The 17877-nt window shown below is 50.4% G+C and overlaps 2 protein-coding genes across 2 annotated transcripts in view; both read left to right on the top strand.

Moving 5' to 3' along the window:
- The window catches only part of XG (Xg glycoprotein (Xg blood group)), a 17956-nt gene extending 1840 nt beyond the window's left edge, over positions 1–16116 (top strand). The window contains exons 2-8 of the mRNA XM_081809292.1: positions 189–333; positions 3570–3632; positions 6536–6583; positions 9557–9598; positions 10672–10707; positions 12129–12245; positions 14366–16116. Of these exons, the coding sequence (XP_081665418.1) occupies positions 189–333; positions 3570–3632; positions 6536–6583; positions 9557–9598; positions 10672–10707; positions 12129–12245; positions 14366–14382 (468 nt within the window). The 3' untranslated portion in view covers positions 14383–16116. The remainder of the gene's footprint in view (positions 1–188; positions 334–3569; positions 3633–6535; positions 6584–9556; positions 9599–10671; positions 10708–12128; positions 12246–14365) is intronic.
- The window catches only part of GYG2 (glycogenin 2), a 91559-nt gene that overhangs the window by 33207 nt on the left and 40475 nt on the right, over positions 1–17877 (top strand). The gene's annotated exons all lie outside the window — the stretch shown is intronic.

Genomic DNA, 17877 nt, shown 5'->3' with positions numbered 1-17877 from the left:
TCCAAATTATGTCCCGTTCAAAAACGCCCACCTGTGTGCGCTGTGCATGGCAAGTCATTCACCCTCCGTGTCTCCTTGGCTTCAAAAACCTGGCAGACCCAGTTCCCATAGATTTCTTAATAAAATAAAAGGAAACAGTGTCAATAAAGTCTTTAGCAATACAACAGCGCCCAAAACCTAAAACCTAGGACCAGGTAGAGCCATGTGAGGCTGGGCTAAGCCAAGGGCTTCCAGAAGCGTTCCTAAAATCCCCTTGCTATTTTCTGACAGGTGTCTACCCAAAGCCAAGGCCACCCCCTCGCCCGCAGCCTGGCGGTTCTAACAGCGGTGGAGGTAAGCTCATTAAGACGGGATTCGGAAGCGTTGGGGATGGATGCACCATCCACACTGACAATCTCGAAATTCCGTCCTCGATGGTGAAATGGCAATGTTTTTCAAATGTCCAGAGGCTGTTTTATAAGGAGTGCACTCCAGTGTTGGGGATGGAGGATCCACCCTTAAATCCCTCCGTCAGGGTGCACACCCTCAACTCCATTTGCTGGAATGCTCTACACAGACCCCATGCCCTCCCCAAATTCCCGGCCATGGTATCCAGTGTCCTCCAACATGGCATCCATGTTCCCTCCTTAATGAAGGGTCATGACGGACGCTGGTCATGGCTCACAGATGTTTCTGGAGATCCCACTTGAAGCAAAATTAATGAGAAATCATGAGCTCTATCATGAGCTCTCCGGAGTCGCGAGACTCAGCTTCTTGAAGATGCCACCATGTCTTCGGTGGCTGGCCCTTACTGGATGGCAGGACAGGTATAATTATATATCATATATATCATATATTTTATAGCATATACACTATATATAAAATAAATGATATGTTTATATTATATGGTTTATAATTATATATCATGTAATATATATAACATACAATATACATTATATGTAGCATATACATTATTAAATTATATATAAAATAAATAATATATTTATATTATTATATACCCCTTTCCCAGGGGTCCCCACAGCTCTGGGCAGGCGTCCCTTATGGAGCGATTTCTGTGGAGAGAAATTGAACAGGTCACTGCCTGATTTTGCATTTCACAGTTTTATGAGACCCCGGGTCAGACAGCCGTGCATATCCACGGGGGTTTCTCAGGGACTGGACAGAGACCAAATCGTTAATATGGGGAAGGGGAAAGAGGCGCAGGCTGACTATGGATGGTCCTGCAAACCCTGAGAAGTTCCCCTTGGATGTCATCTGGGTCCCAAGTGGCTCAATCCTGTACACACGCCCTGGGAGGGCAGGGGGCATTGGAACTCCACGGGGAGAGAAGGGTGGGTTGTGCAGACAAATTTTGCCCACGGATGCTTAGGGCATCCTAAGTCCCCAAACATGCATCTCTGGGGCCATGTCTTGGCTCTTGGGGAGAAAGCATGCAGGCTTCACGCATCTGGGAGCAGCAAGCAGGTGGACGCCTTCTGTAGGGTTTTCCAAGCAGGTGGATGCCTTCTGTGGGTTTTCCAAGCAAGTGGATGCCTTCTGTAGGGTTTTCCAAGCAGGTGGATGCCTTCTGTGGGTTTTCCAAGCAGGTGGATGCCTTCTGTAGGGTTTTCCAAGCAGGTGGATGCCTTCTGTGGGTTTTCCAAGCAAGTGGATGCCTTCTGTGGGTTTTCCAAGCAGGTGGACACCTTTTGTGGGGTTTTCCATTGGATGCACATCTTCCAACGCTGAAGTTGGCTGCATGCATCTGCACGGCATTAGCAACAGCCCAGCTCAAACGTGAGGGCTGTGGGGTCTCTGCCAGGACCTGCCTCCCTGTGGGTGCAGGAGACACCTGGGAGGTGGGCAGGCTGTGGCTTGTGGCCAGTGCCGTGACAAGATACTCAGTTTCCTATCTGGGGATGGCGATCGTTGGCCATGGGTGCTGTTGCTGCCCCCTGGAACCCCCTTTGCACCCCGACACCCCAATACAACTCACATCCAGCTGCCGGCTTCTGCAGATAGGCTGGCCCCCCGCCTCTAAAGGCCCCGAGGTTTATTCTGATTGTAAACATGGACGTTCCCCCATTGGCCCCAGCGGGCAGCTCAGGGCCCCTCGCCAGACTTCATATGTCAGCATCCCCAGAAAAGGGTCAGGATATTTGGTGCCTAGGAGAATGTTAACAAAGGCAATCACTGAACCCCAAACTGAGCTTTGGGGACCCAAGTGCACATTAAATTTCACTGTATTTTGATTAAAAGAAAAAAATCCAAAACCGGCTCAGGGTGTAAGCAAGTTTATTCAAAAGAGGGCAGGGAAATTCCAGTGAGCACGCATCACCATATTCCACTGTCCCACACGGGGACATGCGGGAGGCTGCACGGTGTATCCGACGTGTGTGTTTGCTGACACGACCGAGCGGTTAACTCGCTTCTGATACTCTGTGCCCGAAAATAGCCCCGGATCCCGCAGGGTAAGGGCTCAGTCCAAGGGCACCGTCGCCAGTTGAGACAAGAGTTGCAAATGCAGGTTGTCCCCTGAGCTTCTGAACGTCTGGCTATAGATCGGCGGTTCCCAGGGCTCCGTTAATTTGCCAGACTGGCTGACGGGACTCGGGGAAAACACAGGTGATAGTTTACCCTACAGGGTCTGATAAAGGATATGCACGAGCTCTCGGGGGAACAGGTGCATGGGGTGAGATCTGCAGGGGTCCCGAGGACAGGAGCTTGTTTCCCCGGGGAGGGGCAGTGCGTCCCCCATGCGGCATGTGGATGCGTTCCGCAACCGCGACTCTCGCTGAACCCCGTCCTTTTGGGTTTTAGGCGGGTTTCAATCACGGAAGCACGATGGATTAAATCGTGGGTCACTGGGGATTAACTCCACCTCTGGCGCCTTCCCCGTCCCCAGAGGTCAGGGGGGCGGGATTGCAATTTAGGACCCGCTCATCACAGGGGGGCTTGGTGCCCCCGGCAACCAGCGCCCATCTTTAGGGCCTTTTCAGAAGCACCTCCTTTCACGTCAGCTCAGGTATGTTTGGAAATTCCACGGGTTTCAGTATCCAGAGGCATTCCATAGTGTTTCCGTGAGCACATGCTCTGTGCCGAGGCTGGTTCTTGGTTCTCGGGGTGGGGGTGCGGCAGCCACCAAGCGGACGGGGATGGATGGGGCAGTGGGAGCTGTGGGGTCCCACCCAGGGTGGAGGTGGTCTTAGCACAAGGGCTGAGGCAGGAAGAGAAGCTTGCATTCGGTGCAGAGGGCATGTGCAAAGGTCCTGGGGCCTGGGGGTCTGAGATATGATGGATCACTGCCTTCCTCTGCGTTCCACACCTCCCTTCAACTCTCAGATCATAAGGGGCCCGTCCAAGCACCTTCCCTCCCCAGGCTGCCGGGTCCCCCGTACCTTCTCCCCAAAGGAAGAATGGTGTCCCACCTGGATGACACTGGGAACACCTGCAGTTTGGTCCCACTGTCCCGGCGTCCTGCAAATGGTCGACCCCGCTCTCCATAACGTGCCCACGCGTCCGTCATGCGGGCTGGGGTTTACGGAGCGCTGTCCGTACAGGGTCTCAGGGATGGTCTGTGCACCCCGCAGGTTACTTCGGCAACACGGACCGGGACGACGGCCGCTACCCGCCCAGACCCAAGCCGCCCGCAGGTATGCCCGCGGGTTCTCTCTCTTGACTGGGGAGGTGTTGGGGAGGCCTGGGTGCAGAGTCGGCCCCGAGCGGAAGATGCGCTGCACAGGGCATCCGCGTCCCACACATCCCACGCTGCGTCGGAGGGCGTGCTCCGTGCGCCTGTCCCCCCTGGAGGTTTGTGTCGTGGGCAACACGGGCCACGGGGCAGATTGCACCTACAAGTGGTGGTTGTGTCTGTGTAAACACGCGCGCGTGTGTGTGTCTGCGTGTACTCGTGCGTGTGCGTTCCTTTATAGCTCGGCACACACCTGGGCACGTGCCTTTTTCCGGACACTTCTGTGCATGTAGGTATCCTGCAAGGCGTGATGTGTGCTTGGCTTTGGAGACACCCAGCTCTCTATGTGTCTCTGTGCTCGTATAGGGATCCCCGTACAGACCTTTAAATATGCACCTGACGTGCGCCCATCCGTCTCTGCACGCCTTTACTCATGCACAGATCCCTTATAAATGCATGTACGTATTTATACATCTTTATATTCGTGTACGGATCCCCGTACGGACCTTTAAATATGCACCTGGACGTGCACCCGTCTCTATATATCTTTACTTACCTATATACCCCTTTATATACATTTATATAAACATCTCTATATGCATATGTCTCTATATATCTTTACCTATGCGCTTATCCCTTAAATATTTTATATATATTTATATAAACACCTTTATATGCTTTATATATACATATAAATACATGTATATATATACATATAAATATATGTACATATAAATACATATAAATATATATTTGTATATATATTTCTAATAACACCTTTATATGCTTTATATATATTTACATATAAATACATATATATATACACATATATACATATAATATACACATAAATATACACATAAACGTCTATCTAGATACGTAGGTATATACACACATACGTGTGTATATATACACATGTATATATGTATATATGTATATATACATATAAATATATGTACATATAAATACATATAAATATATATTTGTATATATATTTATATAAACACCTTTATATGGTATATATACTTTATATATATATACTCTCTATATATCTTCACTTGGCTGTATATGCCTTATATATGGATGTACACTTTTTTTTTTAAAGATTTATTTATTTATTTGAGAGAGCGAGAATGAGACAGAGAGAGAGTACATGAGATGGGGGAGGGTTAGAGGGAGAAGCAGGCTCCTCGCCGAGCAGGGAGCCCGATGCGGGACTTGATCCAGGGACTCCAGGATCATGACCTGAGCCGAAGGCAGTCGCTCAACCAACTGAGCCACCCAGGCACCCTGGATGTACATATTTATATATCTTTATATTCATGTATGAATCTCTTTTTATATATTTATATAAACACCTTTATATATGTATGTCTATATATCTTTATTTAGCTATATATCCCTTATATATGTATGTACATATTTATATGTCTTTATATTTATATATATATCCTTTTATACATTTACATAAACACCTTTATATACATAAAATCTCTATCTTTATTTATGTATATATCTCTTTATATATGTATGTACTTATTTATATGTCTCTGTTACATATACACCTTTTATAAATATGTATGTATATATCTCTTCACTTGTACATGTGTGTATATCTATCTATATCTTAATGTAGGTGTTAAATACCTTTATGTACACATACATTTTATATATAGTGTATATATGTATTTATTTCTGTATTTCTACATACCTTTATATTTATATATATTTATATGCATGCACACCTCTGAATATGTATATATTTCTATATTTTCATGTTTATATATATATACTTCTCTAACATTGCATATGCATATACCTTTATATATGTATAGATATATCTTTATATGTGTGTAAATATGTTTATATATGTACATAGAGACAGCTTTAAAAATGTATGCATATATTTTGAGTATATATATCTTTATATACGTATATCTACATATGTATGTGTGTGTTTATATCTTTATGTATATTTATCTACTTTTATATGTACGTATGTATACTGTTATATGTGTATGTATCTTTGTACGTGTACTTCTATATATATCTATGTATACTTTTATTTGTTCGTATGTGTGTATATACCTACGTATATAGATAGACGTTTATGCACACGTACACAGGTATGTATAAAGCCTTTATGGACGTTCTTGCTATCACTGGAATGGAACCACCCGCCGAGAATTTTCCCTACGTAAACACAAGCAGGGGTCGGTCGGGACAGAGCCCTCTATAGTCTCGGGCTCCAGGCTGAAATGCATGAGGCTTTGTGTCCCGTAGGCGAGGTTTCTCCTCTGTCTGGTCGTGCCCGATGTGTTTCAGAAGAGGGAAGGCCTCCGCCCCAAAACCTTGCCAAAAGGCACATGCGTCATCTGGACAAGCAGGGCGCGCGCGCGCCTTCTTTCTGCGACGCTCAGCACCGTGAACAAACAGCTTTGTCTTCAGGGCTGTGACGGTCACGATCAGCCAACCCTAAACGTGCCCCTAAGAGAGAAGGTTCACGATGGGCTTCGCCTTTCCGGTCTGCCCATCTCGTGAAGGTGCTTCTGTACGAGGGTGTGGGTCCCGCTCAGATCTCTCTGCAGGAGGACCATGCACCTGCGTGCGCGGGGAGCCGTCCGGGTCCATGTGGGCTCTCTGAAGGCGCTGAGCTTTCCACAGGGGGTCTGTCTCGGCGGGAGTTGTCCTAGCAGAAAGCTGTGACTTTAGGCGGGCAGCCTTGGACGTGCCCTGGTGGCTCCCGCTCTTTGCCACCATGTGGGGCTCTCTTTGGGGTGAGTCGTGGGCACGGCTTTGGTGCCATCACCAGGAACCGCATGCCTCCCAGCAGAGCATCCCTGACACCGACCTTCTCTCCCGCAGGTAGTGGGAGCTACTACCCCAGCAATGATGGGTCCGGAAACACGCACGGTACGCCCAGCGCCCGGACCCCCGGAGGGCGGCGGGGTGGGGGTCGTCTTTGCCGGGCTCCCCCTTGCATGCCCATCCCCGCCTCTTCCTGGGGTCCTGGGTGTGGGGGCTCTGTGTGCTGGCGTCCGGGGTTCGCAGCCCTCTCCGCACTGACCGTCTGGCTTGGCCGCGTCCTGCTGTCCAGGGGCCCCCAGCGTCCACGTAGAGGGAAACAGAAAGGCAGACAGCAACACTCGCCGGGGGGACAACATCCAACACACTGGGGGCTTTCTGTTAGGCGGCTGACCTACTGCCAGCAGAAAACATTTCGGGGAGGCAGATTCTGCCAGGAAGGAATAGAAAAGTCCGCAGGAGTGATTCGTGGGGTTCTTGTCTACACTGAGCTCTTTGCAAACGGGTCAGCGGATCTCAAAGCCCTCAGACGCTCTCTGCTTCCCTAAGGGAAGACTGAGAACAAAACGTCGGCGCTGGGAAAGCGAAATGCTACCGATTGATTATTTTTTTTAGTTGAGATACAATTGACATGGAACATTGTATTCGTTCTAGGTGTACAGCATAGTGATTCAACATTTATTATATGTCGCAAAGTAATCATGGCTCTAGGTCTGGGGAACGTCCATCGGCACATACAGTTACAGATTTTATTTTTTGTGTGCATCAGCACACATAGTTACAAATTTTATTTTTTGTGTGCGTCGGCACACATAGTTACACATTCTATTTTTTTGTGTCCATCGGCACACACAAATTTAATTTTTTTGTGTGTCTATTGGCACACATAGTTACAAATTTTGCTTTTTAAATATTTTTAAAAGATTTTATTTACTCATTTGACAGAGAGTGAGCAGAAGCAGGGGGAGCAGAGGGAGAGGGAGAAGGAGATTCCCTGCTGAGCAGGGAGCCCGATGCAGGACTCGATCTCAGGATCCTGAGATCATGACCTGAGCTGAAGGCAAATGCTTCCCCGAATGAGCCACCCAGGCGCCCCACAAATTTTATTTTTTATTGTAAAATGAGAACCTTAAAGATTTACTCCCTTAGCAACTTTTAAATATAGGATACGGGATTGTTAACTAGGGTCCCCAGGCTCTATGTGACGTCCCAGGGCTTATTCATCCTGCAACTACACGTTTGTACCTTTGAGTCCCCTTTGCCCATCAATCAACTTGTGGATTGATTTCAAAGCATTATTTTTCTTTTCCGTTTGCCATGTGTTAAGCGTTTTGAGCACCATGAATGAATTGAGTGACTTATCTTTTTGGCCAAAACTAATATTTGTATGGTGCGTTGGCAAGGGGTATGGTCCTTTCGGAGATGTGGTCCCATTAACCTCCCTAACCTCTGAAAGGGAAATTTTTATTTTATATCCCATTTTCTAAAGTAAAGGTGAAGCATGGTGCTCAAACAGTCTGCTTTAAGGGACAGATATCTGTCGCCCTATAGATGGTCCCATCCCCATAACGCTGTCCCTCCAAGGTGCACACGCTTGTATGGGACAGGCGGCGTGTGAAGGGTCCTAGTGGAGAGGGGTCAAAAGCTGTCTCCTTTAAACTCAGTGTGCAGATGTGATGCGCCCATCATCCTCTTTCTTTGGAAACTGTGGGACAAAAGCTTATTCGATATTTTTATAAGCAGCCACGTGGAATGTTGCATGGTCAGATGACGCCCCCACAACCCTCCAGGCCAGGGAGGTATCCCAGTCCGGGGATGTGTTTACCCCATGCACCTGTCTCTGATGGTTCTCCCTCCGTGAGGATCCTTCCCAGAGCCTGTTGTTTTGTTCTTTGCCGGATTCACAAGCGGGAAAGAAATGACTCATCTACCAGTGTTCCCAGGAGCCCTAAGGATGCCTACATTTATTCCCCAGGAAATTAGTCAGGGCTCTGATCCCACGCCGCCATGTCTTGGGGACCTGTCTCCCCTCCGAGTGCAGAAAAGCACACTCCTCAGGATGACCATTCACCCTGGGGACAAAATGTCTGCAAACCCCCCTCCCCTGACCCCATGCTCTCGGGCGGGGCCAGGGTCAAGCTGCAGGACAAAACCTGGCTGATGCGGTTTTCCGGAGGGCCATGCTCACTGGCATGTGAGGCTCTGGGAACGCGCATCTGGCCCCATCCGTGTCTGGACCCCTGTTCTGTGGTGCTGAGCTGCGCCAAGCTGTGAGTCAGCTCTCAGACTAGCACCAAGGATTGGGTTCATGCATCAGGTGACCGCGTCACCCGGCTTCTCCCTGGAGGTGGCAGAACGCGTTGGGCATGTCCCTTCCTCCTGCACAGAGGACACCAGTCCTAACAGCTTAGTGATCTCATCCTAGCGACCTCATTTTACCTTAATTTGGAACGTTGTTACCTTTAAAGACCCCACCTCCGAGCGCAGTCCCGTTCTGCAGTTCCGGGGAGCTAGGACTTCAACATATGAATTTTGGGGAGGGGGACACGGCTCAATCCGGAGGCAGTTGATCAAATGACCCATCAGTGTTTAAACAGCACCCACAAAAATGCTCCCGCTTCCAAATTAACAAAATTAGCACCAAGCGTTCCGTTTATCATCTCAAACCTTTGTTGAGAAACGGTCTCCAGACATGGGAAGAAGGTGCCAGAAATCTTCCTGTTTCACTGGCCGGGATGACTGTAGTCTGTGCCCCCGACACTGCGCAGGCTGACCTCATGGAAAGCGTGTTTGCACGTGAGCTAAGGCAAGCGCCCGGTCTTCGGGCATGAGCATGGCGTGTGCCCCAGTCGCCATGAGCTCCAGAGGGTGTCAGGGGAAGCCGTGCATCGTGCAGGCTGAGCTCAGCCGCTGCTCCTTGTGTGGTCAGAGGCCGCCGGGTGGTGACTGTGTCTCTTCCCTTTGCATGGGGAGGGAGGGCCGGAAATCTCCGCAGCTTCACGCAGCATCTTGGTTCGGGTGTGCTGGTTTTCTGAGTGGTGTCGCCGAAACTTCTGGACACGTGGTCTTTCTGTCCTGCAGGAGGAGGGCACTCTAGACCCAACTCTTACGGAAATACTTACGGTAAAGGAATTATTTCTTACGAGCTGTGTGCGGAGAAACTGTCCTTGGGGAGAACTAACACCCCATCTGCGCGCTGGTGGGAAGCTTGTCCTATTGTCTCCTGCGTGGAAGTTAACTGACCATGGGGGTCTAATTCGTGTGTGCTCACCGGTCACCAAAGTTGCTTTGCAGGCAGCACAGTCTTACTTTCTTGCAAGGAAGTAAGTAAGCCCTGCTTACAGTTGATATTGTGTGTGTGTGTTTGTACATGCGTGTGTGTGCAAGTGTGTGCCAATGTGCGTGCATGAGTGCAGATGGGTGCACGCCGCTGCACACATTTATGGTTGTATGTGTGCATGTGTCTGCCTCTGCATGCGTGTGCATTTGGCTGCACACACACGTCTGCTTGCTAATGCACACGGGCATGTCTTTCTCCTGCGCACACATGTGCCTCTGTGTGCATGAGTCTGTGCACATGGATTTGCATATAGATGTCCATGTGTCTCTGTGTGCGCACTGTGTGCGTGCGTGTGCAGGTGGATGTGTGCACGTGTGTATGTGTGTGGCTTGTATGCGTACCTGCAGGTCTGTTGCATGTATATTCTGCAAACATGTGGGGGTGTTCACGCCTGCATGTGTGGAGACGCGCGCATGGGTGGCAGTGTGCGTGTATGCATGTCTTCGTGTGTTCACAAGCATGAATGTGAGTGTGTGCTTGTGTGTATGTGAGGATGCGGGCGCGCGCGCATGGGGGGCGGTGCGCGCATGGGGGGCGGCGTGAGTGTGTGCACCTGTCCGTGGGTGCACGTGCACGTTGCGTTTGTAAAGGTGTGTGTGTATCCCTTGTCCCCTGGAATGGAAGCTGCTTTGCCCTGTCGCTACGCTGCCCCCTCGCACTCCTCAGCATTGGATGTAGCGTCCACAGCCCCTTCCTGAGGCTGAGTGTGCGCCCCGTCCTCGGGGAGAAGGTAAGCTCCCCGCACACGGAGATCCGCGTCCGCGGTGCTTCTCGCTGCATGCCCAGCCTTTCCGCGGTGCCCGGCGGTGGAGACTCTGCTGAATAAACCCATGACCATGTGCCTTCCTCTTTACAGGCGGAGACGGACACTCGACCTACGGGAACCCCCAGGGTAATGGATCCGTGCCGCTCCCGTCTGTAATAAGAACACGCTCTTGCGTAGCGCTGTGGGCGGGCCAGCAGGGTCTGGACATACTGTCTTAACCCACAGGTTTTCATGGAGCAGCCTGCCTCTGCGGGGTGCTCACCTCCCTGGGGGCTCAGAGAAGGAGGGCGAAGGGTGGGTCTCGGGGCTCCAAGGGCAGGGAGGGGCTCGTGGACCTGTCCCGGGGCCAGCGATGGCTCATGTGTGTTTGAGCAAGAGCACGAACGGAAGCCAAGAAGGAGAACGGGAAGGAGGGTGTGGACATTCGGCCCTAGAGAAGCCCCCTAGAAGTCCATGCCCGCCCCAGAGCAGGTCAGACAGGGCAGGGGTGGAGGCCAGGAGGCCCACGCTGGTCACACGTTGTTGGCAGAATGCAGCCTTTTAGCAATCCCGCCTTCACGTTGAGGATGAATGCGCTCGCCCCGACGCCAAGCTTCAGTGCGTCACAGATGGTCCGCGAGAAGGACGCATGGAAGCGCTTTGCAGCCTCTGCGTCCCGACGCACGTGCACAGCCTCGGGGTTGTGGGGTGTCTGGGCTGGCGTTCGCAGGACAGCCATCCCTACCATTCTCTCGGACACAAGCTGGGGGCTGGAGGGGCCAAGCCCAAGACAAAAATCGAAGTGGCACACATGGGGTTGCATGGAACGTATGGGGTCCTGCGTCCAGACAGAGGGACTGATGCCAGACCAGGGTGGGGAGAGGGAAGTGATGCTTCCTGCAGGCCACAGTAGCCAAGCCAACGTCCCATGGGGGCCACGTATCCATCCCAACAACACACCAGCTGCTTGACCCACTCTGAGAGAAGACACAGGTGGTTCTCGCCAGTAAAAGCAATGATTTCTTCTTTCTCGGGACCGTTGATTTTTGTCATGCAAGGTCCCAGGCAGAGAAACCAAACTGTTGGCAGTTAAGGTTGCCTCCAAGCTGTCAAGGTTAGGTGTGTGCCTGTGTCCAGACCTTTGTGGGCACGTGTGCATTGAATATATTTTGCAAGGGTACAAACATCCTACTTCGAAAAAGGTACAAACCCATCCAATTCAACAAATCCACGAAAAACAAATTGAAAAAGGTACAAACCCATCCCATTCAACAAATCCATGAGAAACAAATCGAGTGCCTCTTATTTGCAATACTCTGCCTTGAATGTCCTGAACTGGTAAGACGTCATCAATAATCTCTAAATCTTCTGCTTATAGAAGCAGAATCCTTTCCTTGGACTTCTTGTTCTGATTTGCTCTTTATTATTATTTTTATTATTATGTATTTTTTCCCGTGCATGTGAGGGTGGGAAGGGCCCAAGGTGAGATTGTGGGATGATTTACAATGAACGGCTTTCTCGCCGGCCACATGTTTTCTGAGACCCTCTTTGGTTTCTCGATCCCGCAGGAAACATGGTAGCGAAAATCGTGTCTCCTATTGTGTCCGTGCTGGTGGTCACGCTGGTGGGCGCCGCAGCGGGTTTCTGCCAACGCAACAGAAGGAGAAACTGTTTCAGGACAAATGGTAAGTGTTGGGTTGTATAAAAATAGTTCCTGGAGCCTGTTACGGGGCTGGGTTATTTCTGGGGACGTCCCATATAGCGCCTTGCTTAAGGAAGTGGTTTTAAGTTGGGGCCTCATGGGGGATGCTTTTCCGTTTTTTTTCCCGTATTTTTAAGCAGCTTTGTGATCTGCAAGAGTGGGTGTTAAAACTCACATAGACTGAAACGTTCTCAGCTCGGGGTTGCAATCAGGGGGGCTGATATGGTTTCGATCGATCGTAAGGGACTCGGGAAATGTTTGGGTTGAGGCTGCGATGTTTGTATTCCTCTCCAAAAACAAAAGTATGCAGGGACAGAATTGGAAGGCTTTCTGGTGAATTTGTGCACAGACCCCATGGGAAGGGGTGGGGGGCCGCTGTGGCTTTCTAGTTCAGGATTTTTGGGGGTCCAGTCTCCTGGGTTTTGGAGAATCACGCCTGGTTGGCTACCCTTGGGGGCCGGGGTGATGGGTGCTGCCCGGTGGCTGGCCCTGAGGACCAGTCTGCAGGGAGGGCCCAGACACAAAGAGGGGTTCTATTGCAGAAGCGAGCTGAGGGTGTGTGGAGGTGTGGTCCCCACAGCAAGAACCCACATCGGACTCCATCTGGGCTTTGCAGGGGTGCGTTCACCCACATCTCCTTTGTGTCCCTAAGGAGGGAATCCTGCAGGAACGGTGTTTTAGGTGGGATTGCAAAATCCCAAAACCTGCCCGGGGCCTCCCTCTGCTGGCGGATGGGGAGTACTGACCAAATCCAGACACGGGGGAGCTCGGGTCTACACCGCACCTGGCCCCCCACCCCGCCCCCCCGGAAAGCTTGGGGAAAACCGCGTCTCTGAAACACCCCTCCCGTGGCTGGCAGCTTCCATGGTCATTGCAGACACACCGAGCGTGACTTTGGATTCCGTCTTCGGGCCCGCGGGCATTTCAGAACCCAGCAGTGTAGACCTGAATTGGCTTTTTTCCCGGTGCCTGCCAGAATTTTGTGCCCAACCGCCTCACCTCACCTGACTTTCTTTTTGCAGCACCTGGAGTTGTTCTTATTTTGTTTTGTTTTGTTTTGTTTTTTAAATGTGGGTCATGATCTCCCCGTTTATCTGAGACAAAGTCCGCTTTTTTTGTTTGTTTGGTTGGTTGTTTTTTTTGGTTTTGTGTTCCCTGCCTGGAAGCTCTTTTTGCTTTTTTGGAGGCTAGATAAACATCCCATCTAGTTTTTCAGTTGGTCATTCTTTTTTTAATATTTTATTTGTTTATTTGAGAGAGAGAGCGAGCATGAGCAGGGGGAAGTGCAGAGGGGGAGGGAGAAGCAGGCTCCCCGATGAGCAAGGAGCTCGATGCGGGACTCGATCCCAGGACCCTGAGATCATGACCTGATGCTTCACCGACTGAGCCCCCCCAGACGTCCCCTCCGTTAGCTATTCTTCAGGGATGAGGTCACCGGGTCCAGCAGAGACCATGTCTGCCTGCCCGTCTGTTAAAGCTATGGTCCTCAGACACCAAGACTGCACACTCGCTGTCATATCATGAGGGGACCCCCCCCCCAAGGTGGGCAAGACTCATCCTGGGGTTACCTGGTCTTGCCGGCTGCCAAACCTGCAAACCGTCTAACAAGTATGAGCATGGCGGCTCCATCTTGGGTTTTGTTTATGACCCGGGGTGCAGGGGAGGGTCTCAGCATTGCAGCGAACTTGGCTCCACGCAGTCACGCTGACGTTGCTCGGCTGTGCGGTTGGGTCCGGGAGGTCACCTGTCAGCTGAAGGACGGCTGACATGCCGTCTTGGCAAGTTGTAGGGAGATGAGTTTGCAGTGTGCAACCTGCGGAACTGGACGGGTGTGGCAGCTCCACTTTGAAGCTGCCACACCTTCTGGACACACACTTCTGGGGATGGGGCCACATACGGGGCAACAGGTGGACTGTTTGAGCATGATGCTTCAGCTTTATTTGGTAAACTGCAAGGAATAAAAGCTCCCTCTTCCGAGATTGTGAAGGTCAATGAAACCACTTCTGTAAAAGGGGGTTTGGGCAAATATTAGCTGCGACCAAAAAGATATAGTTGGTCAATTCATCCTAGCTGTGACACATGGTTGCCCATCTTCCCTTCCAGAACCAGCGCACGTATGAGGGTTTCGAGATCCAGCGGTCGCTTAGGGAGAAGCTCGGTGTAGACCAGAACCCTGTTCGCTGCTCCTGGGACAATTCCTTTCATTGTCGACGTCACCAGCTGCCCTGACGTGTTTTCTGTTCGGCACAGATGAGCCGCCTCCCAAAGCATCCCCAAATCCGCTGGATGAGGTGCATTTGTGAGGATAACTGGGCTCCTCCTTGGGTCGAACGAAGATTATTGCCTCATCTGTTGGTTCGATTGCGAATGTGGATAGATGCTGACTGTGTCCTGGGTTCCCAACACGACCTCATGGTGCAGGACGTGCACATGGGTGACCCGTGCGTGTCGCCCCAAAGCACGGGGAGTGTCCCAGGGCACGGGGTCGTGGGTTCGGGTGCTGTCTTCTGCTGGGGTCTCAGGAGCACCACTGGGGGTGGGGGGGTTTCCAGCCCGCTCTGGGGAGAAGCTTGACCCAGGCTGAGTGTTCATCAGGGAGCCAGCGCCCACCGGCCCGGCTGATGCGGAATGTGGGATTCTCACCACTCGGGGTGGCTTCGACCTGCCCTCCATCCCCTGCCCCCAACCTGCAGAGGCTGAGGCTGGGTTTCGGGATTGTCCATGCACGGTCGCTCGAGTGCAAGCCATCTCGGGGGTGGGGGGGCGGGGGAAGCGGCCTGGGATGCTTTTCCTTTTCCTGTGAAATCTTATGGTTTTGAGATTTCTGGGAAAATAGGGGACGGTGATCACGGTGTGTGACTCTTGACTGTTCTCGTATTAGTTTCCATCTGACGCTCTCTAGGTTTCTGTTCTTTAGGCAATGCCATCCTTTTTCTTAGTTTATATATATATTTTTTAGACCCATAGTAGAGAACCTTAAAAAATGCTCAAGCATCTGAAATGCATACTAGCTATTTGCTTCTGTGTTAGTAAGATTTTAGGGGGGAGGGAAAAAGACAGTTTGGGCTTATTGGCATAGTTTCATCCAACTTAGGTACATGCTTATAGGACTTTTGGGCTTTGCCCTAAATATCAAAATAGAGACAATTTTTGCCATCTGCAGCTGATGGAGAGGACCCAGAAAAGTCCTAAATATGCATGCTTTGTGTTCACCATCATGGATTGGGAGCTAGGTCTACAAAGAGGGGGGCGCCGAAAGCAGAAAGCCCTAAAGAGAGCTTCCCAAATGCAAAAGGGAACTTGCAGCTAAGATGGTGGTGTCTCATGTCAGGGATTCATGTATGATTTGAGCCATTTCAAGACAGCAGCCCGCAATTCCTGTTGGGACGGGGATGTCCTAGCACGCTTCTCAACTGTTTGCACCCAGGGACGAAGCTGCATGGTTGCCACACGTTTTCTGTATGTGAGTTTCTTTTGACACTGGTTAAAAGCGTGTGTGAAGGTGTGTGCATGTGCAAATGCATGGACACACGCATTCGCACCTTCACATACAGACCTAGATGTAATGGAAGCATTTATAAAGACATCTATCCGTCTGTTTTGTTTTTTTCCTGTACCTGTCATACATAAATTTTCATCATTCTAAATAAATGTAAGGGGCGCCTGGGTGGCTCAGTCGTTAAGCGGCTGCCTTCGGCTCAGGTCATGATCCTGGAGTTCCAGGATCGAGTCCCGCATCGGGCTCCCTGCTCGGCAGGGAGTCTGCTTCTCCCTCTGACCCTCCTCCCTCTCATGCTCTCTGTCTCTCATTCTCTCTCTCTCAAATAAATAAATAAAATCTTTAAAAAAAAAAATAAGAATCTTTGAATCATGAGTACTTGGAGGCGTATCTTTTTTGGGGTGGGTGGGGATTATATAGCAGAAGCATTTTATTGATTGTTTGACTGGTTGATGCCTGAAGTGTGCTTGACCCAGAGTGTTACATGAGGTTCAGGTGGGGGGCATATGTCCTTCAGGAACTCCCCCCGCATCCCACCCCACCCCCAGGGCCACCAGGATGGCATGCTTCCCTGCTAAAAAGAGGAGAAAAGTCACAATTAGCTGCATTCTGCATGCCCATGAAGGAAGGAAAGGATGGTATTAACCGTATTGTGTAAAAAGCAACACTCCCAGTTCTTCCTGGGAGCTCGAGTGGGTGCCTGGGGGTCCGGGCCTGGAGGAGCATCTTCACGCTGGAATGGAGCGAAGCCCCGGAATCGAATTTTAGGCAGGTCTAGAGAACGGTGACCACCACGGGAGCTATACTTTTATTTCCATTTTCCTGCACGCCCTTGGAAAGAACTTCTGCTCCCCTCCCCAACTACATATCCATGGCGAAGTGCAATGCTTTCCAGTGGGGGGCGGGGGGGGAATTGTGGTCATGCTGATTGCCGTGTGACTTGTAGAGTGGGAAGAAGAAATCACACACACACGCACACACACGGACACACAAATACCCAAGTTAATATATTCCAGTTGTAGCCTGCAGCAGCTACAATGTGACCTTATTTGGAAGTAGAGTCTGCAGCGGTCATGAGCTGAGGTCATCCCGGAGGACAGTGGGCGCTAACCCCACAGCACCGGCGTCCGTGTGAGAGGGGAAATGTGGACACGGACACACTCGCAGGGAGAATGTCGTGCGCAGCTCAGAGTGAAGCTGCCACAAGCCGAGGACTGACCAGACGCTGGGAAGGGGGCACTGGAGCAGAGCCTCCCCTAGAATCTTCAGAAGGAGCGCAGCCCTGCCCTGCCTGGATCCCAGGCTTCTTGCCTCCAGAACTGAGAGAGCGAGAGAATAAATGTCTGTTGTTGAAGCCGCTAAGTTTGCAGGATTTTGTTATGGCAGCCTGAAGAAACTCATGTGTCCAACACTACGTGCTGGGTACGTGTGTTCCTAATTTACAAGAAAGGATGGGGAACTCACTGAGCTTCCCTAGGGATGTAGCCGTGAAGCCGGTCAGGATTCATTTCCGGACGCTGAGGCCTAATTCATGAGTTCACAGGCTGCCTTCTGCGTTTCGAGCTGTGCAACCTGAGGCAAGTTAAACAACCTCTCTGGGCTTCAAGTTACATCATCTGAAGAATGGGTGTAATCATGGGCTCTGCTTCCCCCAAATGGTGAGGTTGAATGAGCTCCTGTGTGACAAGCATTCCCAGCCGTGCCTGGTAGGTAGCGAGGGCTGCAGGTGGGATGGGGGAAAAAATACAAATAAACTTTTTTTCTTAATATAAGTAGAATTATGCTCATTGCAATATATAAGATATTTGTTAGAGTCAGGTGAGAAGTTGAGACCATGAAATCAAAACTGCAGACACTAACTAAAAACAAGGAGTGTTCGAAAATGTGGGTTTTCCTCCCAAAAAACTGTTCTGTTTTCTGAATCCATAGTGCTCTAGGTAGGTGCAAGGCTTCCCAGCTGAACTACAGTTCCCAGCACCCTTTGCAGGTCATTATGGTCATGTGACAGCTCTGGCCAATGGCATGCAACCTCAATTTCTGGGGCTGCAGGACCCTCCTGTCTCCCCAAAACTCAGCACCAGTCAGCTTCAGGAGCATCAGGAGTCGATTTTAGTTT

The sequence above is a fragment of the Leptonychotes weddellii genome, chromosome X (genome assembly GCF_054177405.1).
Source record: "Leptonychotes weddellii isolate Sample4059 chromosome X, ASM5417740v2, whole genome shotgun sequence".
Taxonomy (NCBI): domain Eukaryota; kingdom Metazoa; phylum Chordata; class Mammalia; order Carnivora; family Phocidae; genus Leptonychotes; species Leptonychotes weddellii.
The sequence above is the reverse complement of the archived record's forward strand: the minus strand, read 5'-3'. Positions and strand labels throughout refer to the sequence as shown.